General features: G+C 37.5%; 1 protein-coding gene and 1 non-coding gene across 2 annotated transcripts; one reads left to right on the top strand and one right to left on the bottom strand.

Annotated features, from left to right (window-relative positions):
* Positions 1–3,752: 3,752 nt before the first annotated feature.
* LOC124898252 lies at positions 3,753–3,864 on the bottom strand. Its single transcript, XR_007055228.1, has one exon. It is a non-coding gene; the product is annotated as a small nucleolar RNA R71 (small nucleolar RNA).
* A 1,022-nt stretch (positions 3,865–4,886) lies between these two features.
* LOC107868839 lies at positions 4,887–5,546 on the top strand. Its single transcript, XM_016715465.2, has one exon. The coding sequence runs from the start codon at positions 4,887–4,889 to the stop codon at positions 5,544–5,546; it is 660 nt and encodes a 219-aa protein (XP_016570951.2).
* Positions 5,547–10,604: the final 5,058 nt, after the last annotated feature.

Here is a 10,604-nt window from a genome sequence, read left to right as displayed (position 1 = left end):
AACCGACATTCAAATATCTATAGAATATCTTCAACACTTTGGGTCTTGGAATTTTGTGATGGGGTACCATGTTCAACTTCTTTTTGAATCGGAACCATGCTTCACACATAGATTTTGTAGGTAATTGCCAGAAATTATAAATGTCATCTTTTAACTGCAAAATCCTAGAAAGAGGGAAAAAATAATTAAAAAAACTGTCTACGTAACTCTTTCCAAGTCATGATCAAGCTTTTAGAGAGTTATCCAAGTCATAATAATGCTTTACCTCAATGCTTTTTATTCCATCCCAAGGGTAGTATATGAGGTGCATATCCTAGTGATTTTGCATCATCTGTTGCTTCCCCCTAGAGTACACCGTTTAGATTCAACAACTGGATCATTGCAATGGTAATATCGAACTTCACATTGAAGGGTAAAGTAGGTGGAACAATGGCTCCAGTTTCAATAGGCTCTACATACCCCATGTCTTTATCCTCATCATATAGTGGTAGAACTGATATGTAGGTATAACTCGAGCTCTGCCACCTCTAGATATCTTTTGACTGTCATCGACTTTTGTATATTGATCAGCTATTTATCTTGGTCAGGTTAGCTGTGCCTGTGGAGATAAGCTAGCTTCCTCAACCACTCTTCTCTCTTCAACTGCTTCTACTAAAAATTTCTCCATATGTCTATTATCAACATTCTATGGATCAATAGGTGGGGGATGAGGTACATTTTAAGGATTTCGAACCCCAGCAGGAACACCATCATGAACTTTCATTAATATCCTTTTTGGTGTTTGTAAAATTCTCTATGGTTCAAGATCAATTGGGAGTAAGGGATTGCCTTGACTCCTGGTTCAGGCATACACCGACGTATACCCAACTAAAAATAGGAAATAAAGACTCGCAAACATTACCAACTTTAATCAATAATTCAAACTGCCTTCCCTGGCAATGATGACAAAATTTGATGTCGCCCAAAACTAACCACCAAAGAAGTATGTTGTGGTCAATCTCAAATATAGTAACCCAAATAGGGTTGGGGTCAAACCCGTAAGGAATACGCTGAACATAATCCATAAGTAGTGTAGAAAAGTAAATCGGGGGAATTTGAAGTCAACAGTAATAAGTAACCAAACATAAGTGCTGGAGTTTGTAAACAATAGAATATAGATGCTAGGAATGTGTTCCCCTAGCTTCATAACTATGTAAATTCTCATATTCAATCCACCTAACCTCCTGTTCTGCTTGCAAAGTTGACAAGCTATGCACTATCAACCGTCTTGTGAACGCATTGATAAATTTTACCCTTTAACTTATCAGTACCAAGGTGTTTCTTTGTTGTCCCTTTTCTATAAACTCAGTAAAACTCTTACCTTTTGAGTTTCGAGGGTTGATAGCCTCGAATCACAGTTGTAACCTCCTTTTCTAATCTTAAACTACTTTGTAAGGACGTTCTCGAATAAAGGCAATCCCCAAGCTTCTGCAGCAGCTTGGATTCAATAAATACGAAGAAGATTATAATACACGCAACTACAGTAGAATAAATGAATCTCCTACTTCCCTTATGTAGCTAATCCGCTAGGGTTCCTACAACCCTAGTCAAGTAAATTAGCCGCTCATGTTCATACAACAACCTATGATAATCAATAAAGAACACATCTAATAAATTGCACAATAATGAAAGAGTAAAAATCCAAAGTCTCTAATTGAATGCAAAACCAAAACCTCAAGAACAAAATCTCAATGATCAAAGTATTCTAAAAGTATAAAAATTAATGTAAAAGTGCATGACTGATGAGTGGTGAGATTATCACTCATTCTCACTCGTAATGCATTCACATTACCTTATTTTGAATGAAAAAAATGAGACAATATCTATGGATAGATGCACTAATACCCACTCTTTGTAGGCATAAGGTTGAGGAGACCAATAGATGTGGATTGGAACTGAAAATGATAAAAAGGGAACATGATAGAGTACAGCTAAAGACTTGGACTACATCAGCCTCAGTTACCACAACCGCAGTATTCTATCTATGGTCGTGGTCAGTCAAGATGGTTAGAGAAACGTGGTCGTGGCACACAATTGTGATCGCATAGTCACAGTCGCAAACAACCGTGTGTGATCGCGGTTAAGAGAGAAGGTGCCCAGGGGTAGATCAGTAAAATCACTTGGACGCATCCAAATCCATATTAAGCTAAAACCCTTTTTTCTTTAGGATAACATAGCTCATAAAATATTTAGGAATTCAAGACTTGAAACCCTAATCTTGGGCAAGAGTGTAATTAACTTTGAAGGTTTAATTTCTTAGACCTTTTGTGAAAAATGAATGCTTTTGATATGCGTTATGGTATATCTCTCTTTAATTTCTTCATGAGTAGCTAAGTAATTTAGTCTTGGGATTATGTTGAACTAGAGTGTAATTGTGTATGAGTATTTTTGTGTTTGCATGGATTTTAGTTGTTGAGTATAGATTCCACCATTGCTTGAGCTTAAGGGTTGGAATTTGATGGGTCAAAACCCCAAATCTCCAAATGGGTTTGATAGGTTAAAGCCCCAAACTTTAGAAACCCTTAGTCATCCTTGAAGGAGTGATGGATGTGAACATTAGGTAACCCATAACATCCTCAAAAGAGGGTTATAGGGGGACAAAAAAATGGTAGATAATTGAGCCTATGGTTTACTACCTTTTGCAATCTTAGAAATAAGTGTATTAGGAGAGTAAATCATGTCAAGAGAATTATCCTAGAAATAGTGATGTTTTATTGAGGTCTTGGGTGATTTTGAAAATATGTACACTTGTTAGGTTCTCGAAAGAGCCAACGGGAGAAATCGATGTGGTTTTGTTGAAAGATTGATCCCAATGAATTTCGACCTAGCCTATCCTTTAGTTAACAACTAAATTTCATGATTAATCAACATCAGCCCACATGCATTACATCTAGGTAGACATAATCCCAATATTTCCCTCAAATATTGAATTATATGTAAAAGTTTCATTCATGAAGTGTGTGTTAAAGTAGGTTGTGAAGAATTTCCAAGTAAACCCCCCATTTTACTCCACATATCATTTTTATTAGAATTTTGGGTAATATCTTAGTAATTTGAGCATACATAGGGTTTGAAGTCTATAGTTCACTCATCGAGATTTGAACCCAATTTAAACTAGCTTACTTGACAATGACCGCCTCACTCCTAATTATGGGAGTGAGTTGAGCATCATCAAAATAACGTCATTATCAGGGAGTGAAATATAGATTTTGATTGTGTGATGTCATTCTTACTTGGGAATAGTCAAAGTGGTGTAATTTACTTTATTTATTATTGTTGAATCTTTTGTAGGTGATCAAAGTGTAAATGGAGCAATGAGCGATAATGCAAGAAATATGGGCCCCCTAGATGCCCCTCTTGATGATGAAGACAAATTAAATGAGGCAGGGAAAACAAGTGCAATTCGCATTCCACCAACGAATGGGAATGGAGTGTTTTATGTGACTAGCGTTATACCTCATAAGTTGAAAATGAAAGGATTGTACAGGTGTCAAGCATATGAGGACTCAAATGTCCATTTGAAGAACTTTGTGGAAGGTTGGGCTACATTTAACATGGCACACATTACACAAGAATCCATCCGGCTTCATCTTTTCCTATTTTCACTAACGGGTGAGGCAATTTTATGGCTTTGCTCTCTTCCACCAGCTCAATTACATCATGGGAAGAGCATACTATAGTGTTTCTTGATAGATACTTCCCACCATTAAAACTGCTTCAAAAGTGAGATGAGATTGTGAGTTTTCAGTAAATGAATGAAGAACCATTATTTGAAGCTTGGGAGAGGTTTAATGGAAAGTTAGCCCAATGCCCAAATCATGAGGTCCCATAAAAGATGCTCCTCGAGATTTTCTATAGGGATCTTAATCCATTAAATGAAATGGTAGTGAATAATGCGGCAGGCAGTTCTATAGTGAGATTACATCATCTTGCGACCTTTCGATTGATAGGAGAAGTATCAAAACAAAATTAGGGGTGGCATAACCGAGACACCAAAGATTCCAAAACCTCCTCTACCACATCCATGAAAACTAAAAAGCAAAGAAAATGAGAAGAAGAAAAGGAGCAAAACATGGCCAAAATGATGACCCAACTTGAGCTCTTGACGAAGCATGTTATGGGTGCACTTGTGAAAGCGGTAAATGTTGTAGCATTGAAATCTTATGAAGAGGATGAAGAGGCAAAAAAGTTGGATGAAAAAATCTAGTACTTGGCAAACTACTTAAGGGGTTCCTGCCCTGCCTATTAAAGGTAAGGTCGGAACCAAGGTTGGATGGATCGTGAGCGAGATCAAGATTGGAGAGATCATGAATGTGAATATGACCATTATGTACCTCCTCATGATCGAGCTAATGCCAAGGAATCTTGTACCATTGACCTCAAAAAGTTCAAGGACAAGTATATGTTAGAAAGGGTCTTGAATAGAGCAGAAGGCACAGACAAGATAGTCCATGCATTGAAGGGTGATTTCTCCCACCTCTCTCAAATAGTGGTGTATCTACACAATTAAATGCTATACCCAAGTGGGGAAAATATATACACAATTAAATGCTATACCTAGAGGTTGTCTTCCGAGTGACATAATTGCTAACCCTAAAAATGATGCACAACTCCTAGCAATGATGAAAAGGAGTGGAAGAGCACTTGAGAAACCTTTAAAGGGGGATGTGAGTAAGAATATGCCCAAATCCAAAGCAAAGGAGGGGAGACCTTAAAGAAGAGAGGTAAACAAAAGTGATAAGGAGGTGTTTGAAGTTGAAGGGCCACAATTTAAAGCAAGAACAACCATCCAAGTTACGGCCCTATTCCCTCAACGTTTGGATAAAGAATAGGAAAATGACAAAGTAATGAAGTTCATGGCCAAACTTAGGAACCTATCAATAAACATCTCATTACTTGAGGCTATCCAAGAGATCCCAGGATACACTAAGTTGATGTCTAAGAAGAAAAATGTTGAAGGTGATACTATTGAAGTCACTCATAGATCTATCACTATCATAGATAGTAAGGTTGCAAAAAAGAAAGATGACCCCAGAGTATTCACTATCTCTTGCACAATTGGGACGTATGAATTTGCAAAAGATCTATGTGACCTTGGTGAGAGCATCAACTTAATGCATTTTGTTATATACAAGAAACTTGGTTTGGATATCCCGATTCCAACCTTTTTACATTTCTTGATGGCGGACTGGTCTATAAAAAGGCTGGTGGGTATATTATTTAACGTCTTTGTGAAAGTGGACAAATTTATTCTCCTAATGGATTTTGTGGTATTGGATTGTGAACTGGACCAAGAAGTGCCTATCATTCTTGGTCGTCCTTTCTTATCCACTGAGAGAGCCATTGTTGATCTAGAGCTGGGGGAGATGAAATTTAGAGTGCAAGAGAATGTGGTCTCTTTCAAAATTTGCAAATCAAAGAAGCAAACCACGGAGTTGCAAGTAGTATCCGTGGTTGATGTTGAAAATAAGAAGATGAATGAAAAGGAGTTCAAGGATCCACCTTGAAAATGAAGAAAGAAAGAAGTCGTGCCACGACGATAACTAAGGCTCTAGGTGGGAGGCAACCCACAAATGCCATAAAAGTGGCTCGTATCTTTTTTTTATTGTTATGTATTTCTAAGGTAGATTTTATCTTGTGCATATGAATAACCCATGCATTTATGACACTATGGAGTGCATCAAATAATATGACCAGGGGAGAAATGTGGGAAAATGCTGAACAGGGGAAAAATAGAAGAGCAAAATTGCTCTCGGTTACCGCGATTGCGGTCCCTAAATATGATTGTGGTATTGTAGATGTCTACGATTGCAGTCCCTAATTACAGGCGCGGACACTTCTGCCATTTAACCTCTAGTTGCCCTCATTTCCCTCACATTCCATTTTTAGATTGTACTATCTAATTTAGGCTAATTTCTTGTCAAGTTTGTAAGCTTATACAACATCCTTGCATTCCATTGCATCAAAACTCTAGTAGGTGACATTAATCCATGCTTTTACTTATGAAAATAGGCGATAAATACATGATTAATAAGAGCCTTAAATATTGATTATTATTCTTTCCATGTTGTCATATTGGGTATTGGTGTGATGTTGGCTATTTGATTAGGTTGTGCACACAAGTAGGGGAAATCATGTGTACCCAAATTTGTATGAAATAGGTAGACCAATGAGATATGCACACCAAGTGTTTGATAAAATACTCTAATGAACTTTCAATACTTGTATTTACTTTCTAATGGACATTCTCACACTTGTGAGTTTTATTCTAATGATCTTTATATGCTTCCATATTATAGAACATACGAGTAGCCTAAATTTGGAAAAAATCTGTACATGCAAAGTTGACACAAAACTAGCCTCAGGTAGGGAGACCGTAGTCATAGACTGCGATCGTGGTAACGCAAATAGGGTCTTGACTCATGTTCACGATAACCAAGGACAGCTTTCTGCCAGGCCAAAAAATCCTGCATTTCTAAATTTTTAGTCTAGCACCACCAAGCACCACCAAGAACCAATGAACTCTAGTGATTAACACATTTTGCATTTTTAAAATTTCAAAAAAAAAATATAATGTGTGCTTAGTGCGTTTAGTACAATCTCATGGATAAGTATGATCACATCCGATTCATGGAACCTGAGTGCTACACTCTTTACTACAGGGATCTTCCAAGGACAAAGCTGCTCTAGGAGAAAGGAATTTTCTTGGATAACATGACGGAGAAACTACTAGCACTTCATGACAAACTTAAAGCCATAGGGTAGCAGTACTTTGCCCCGGATACATGCATTGTAAATAAGCAATGGGTCTGTGAATTATATGCAAATATCGGTGAAGTCTCTTTTTCGAACCTACTTTATTTGACTGTCAAGATTTGGGGAAAGACGGTGAAAGTTGGGGCTAAACAAATCAATGATGTTTATTGGCTCAATAAGGCAGCTATGACTAAATTTAAAGTGAAGGGGTGTACATCATGGAATTGGTTGGCACATCGGCTCTAAGAAGTCTCGTGGACAAAAATTAAAAGCAATATTTCTATGAATGACTTCATCTTCGAGGCTCTATATGGTTCCACATCATTTGTAGCCGAGTTTCACCTTGCACCCACATGACATCAGTCCCAAAATTTTATGCTAGGATGGTTCCATGTATTCTAGACGAAATTTCTCTAGATGTTGGTCAGCTTGTGGTTAATTAAATAGATCATTTCAAATTCCAAGGTGGTACACATCTATTCTTTCCTTCCTTAATTGCATAGCTTTGGAAAAGAGTAGGGGTGGAAGAGTATGATAGTGATACTGGGTGTGCCCTAATGCTCCCATTTACCCCTTGAGGATTAGAGGTGAGGGTACACCTGAAAAAAGCAAGAAAAGAAAGATTAACTTGGAAAAGCCGGCATACAGTGAGCCTGAGTCTTATAGGCCAACTACCATGAGGCCTCATAAGAAAATGTGAGTAAATATTGTAACCATCAAAGAGCTCGTGTCTAGTTTCCCCGAAGGACCGAGGGAGCCTTCCACCACTCATTATTATTATATGTCATGTACCGATCATGAGAAGCACAAGGAGGATAAAAATAAGCAAGAAGATACCATTGATAAGTTTGAAAAGGCCTACTCCTCTTTGGAAAAGTCACACCAAGACCTCCAGATCATACATGAAAAAATGGTTGAAAGGGAGAAGAAGATGGACGAATTCTTCATCAGGATGTGGAAGGGTGTGAAGGTCATATGGAATGTTCTAAGGCCCTGAGATATACTTTCTTCTTCTTGGGTGGACAGTGATGATGAGGCCCTAGTCAAGTGGTATGATCTTGAGGAAGAGGGTAGTGATGCAGAGTCCAATAGTGATAGCAACCCTTGATGTGGTTTTAGGGAGCACCCTTATCTCTTTTACCCTTGATTATTTATGCATTTGGGACACTACTATGTTTTAAGTTGGGGTGTCTCTTTATCCTTATTCATTTAATTTGGGCCTGTATTATATCCTTTTCTGCTGTTTTGGATAATTCTCATCTTAATTTTATTTAGGTTGTAATATTCGGTCACCTTGATGGTACCCATATTTGCATAGATTAGTTATGTTGTTCTTAGTTTGCTATTTTAGTCTAAATTTCATTAGTCAAGCTTTGCCTTCGTGATTGGGTTTTAACAATAGGTGCAGGGAAAGTCTGAGTACCCGTGGCATCAAGGCCATAAAATGCAAGGAAAGTATTACCTATGGCATTGATAATTTAGGGTTGCATTAAAATCTATTGGTGAAATCTAAGTAACCATATGGTGGGTCTCCCATGCTACTAACTTCAATGTGAGATAATAGCTTTGATGGTTTCCATGATTAACAAATTATTTATGGTGCGGAAGCAAAGAGCAAACAACCCCCTCTGTCTAAAAATTTTGAAAAATTATTCGAAGGCATGGATGTGAGCAACTTTATGAAGAAATTTTTCCCTTTTCATATGACTCCATAAGTTGACTTCAAAAAAAATAATGAATACTCTATCCTTGTCTCGAGCGAGTAGAACAATTGAATCCCCTTAACAACATTCGCATGCCATGTGTGTGAGGTTAATTTTATCCATCTTGTGTGTGCTTGTAATATCTAGAACTTGCCTCTTTAGCCTTTCAAAGCTAATTTTTGACTGTGCTTGGTTGGTAAAATGATCATAGGCCATCTTGTGATTTTGGAAGTCCACTTTAACCTAAAAAGTCTACCAATACATAAGAGTTTTACCCTCTTCGAGCCTTTGGACTTTTCATTGGCAAATGCATTACAAGCCGTGACCTTTATATTCATCCTCTCTTGAACCCTATCCTACTTGAAATTGAGAATACAAATTAAGGCTAATGGCCTAAATTAGGGGTATTTGAAAGAGAAGGAAGTATAGTTGGGCCACGAAGAAGGTTCCTTGACAATCTTGAGAAAGTAAAGCTTTTTGGATATGAATAAATAAAAGATCCCATAAAGGAAAGAAAGGCTTTATCTATGTGCAAAAATTATAGAAGAAGAGACAAAGAAGAAAGTGGGAAAACCAAGAAAAATAAAAGAGTGGGCAAAATAGTAAACTGAAAATAAGTGGAAATAAGTGAAGCATGAAAAGAGTACGATGTAGAAGTTCAAGGAGGGTGTAGCCTTGTATTCCTAAGTTGATCTCGTACCCTACCCTAAACCTACTTTAGAAGCTCAAAAAGCCCTTTGTGATTCCTAACCAAGTGTAGTCATTGTAGTGATGATTTAAAATAGGGGAAATCCTATGAAATGGTACTTATTAACATGAAAAATTTCTTGAGAGAGTGAGTGCTGTACTTAAAATTCCTTGTCGCATAATTGGTAGCTAGGTGTGTAAATTTCTTCTTTCTTGTGAGGAGGCACATGAACTGGTTTAGGTGGGTGATTTTTTCATCTTCTGCACAATGAGATAATTGAAAGTACTACATGTTTGAAGTCAACATGTGAGACATTTCTAGAGTGTTAGTAGTTGTCACATGGTTTCTCCTTAAAGTCTATTGCGTTCTTCACTAGTCCATTTTATGACGAGGGAAGTTTTTAAAGTCCTATTTGCCCATGTGAAAAGAACTTAGTATGGTAGCAATCTAATTTAAGTCATTATGATCATTGGGTGGTAGAATGAGGGCACATATAGGAAATTGTCTCATAGTAAGAGGTAGAGTTGCTTGAGGACAAGCAAGGTCTTATGTTGGGGGTGTTGATGAGTGGTGAGTTTACCACTCATTCACACTCGTTATGCATGCACATTACCTTATTTTAAATGAATAAATTAGACAACATCTATAGATAGATGCACTGATATCTACTCTTTGCATGCATAAAGTTGGGAAGACCAAAAGATATGGATTGGAACAAAAAATGATAAAAAACTAATAAGAAAGAGTGCAACTAAATACCTGGACTACATTAGCCTTATTTACCGTGACCGTGGTCCTCTATCCGCATTGGCGGTTAGTAAGGACGATCAGAGCAATGTGGTCATGGAACATAATCGTGGTCACATGGTAGCAGTCGCGGACAGCCGTGCATGATCGCAGTTTAGTGTGAAGGTGCCTAAGGCAGATCTGTAAAAGCACTTGGACGCATCCAAGCCATATTTAAGCTAAAACCCTTTCTTCTTTAGGATAACTTAACTCATAAGATATTTTGGAATTCAAGACTTGAAACCATAATCATTGGCAAGTGTGTAATTAACTTTGAAGGTTAAATTTCATAGACTTTTTGTGAAGAATGAATGCTTTGGATAATCCTTATGGTATATCTCTCTTTACTTTCTTCATGAGTAGCTAAGTAATTTAGTTTTCGGATTATGTTGAACTAGAGTGTAATTGTGCATGAGTATTGTTGTGTTTTCATGGATTTTAGTTGTTGAGTATAAATTCCACCATTGCTTGAGCTTAAGGGTTGGAATTCGATGGGTGAAAACCCCAAATCTCCAAATGGGTTTGATTGGTGAAAGCCCCAAGCTCTAGAAACCCTTTGTCATCCTTGAAAGAGGGATGGAGGTGAACATTAGGTAACCCATAACATCCTCAAAAGAGGGTTATAGAGGGAC

The sequence above is a fragment of the Capsicum annuum genome, chromosome 4, assembly GCF_002878395.1.
Source record: "Capsicum annuum cultivar UCD-10X-F1 chromosome 4, UCD10Xv1.1, whole genome shotgun sequence".
In the NCBI taxonomy this organism is placed as follows: Eukaryota; Viridiplantae; Streptophyta; class Magnoliopsida; order Solanales; family Solanaceae; genus Capsicum; species Capsicum annuum.
Note: the sequence above shows the minus strand (reverse complement) of the source record. Positions and strands in the feature narration are given on the sequence as shown.

Bases quoted from the DNA above. Each gene is read 5' to 3' on its own strand.
- LOC107868839 (XM_016715465.2), top strand. From the start codon at position 4,887: ATGAAGTTCATGGCCAAACTTAGGAACCTATCAATAAACATCTCATTA.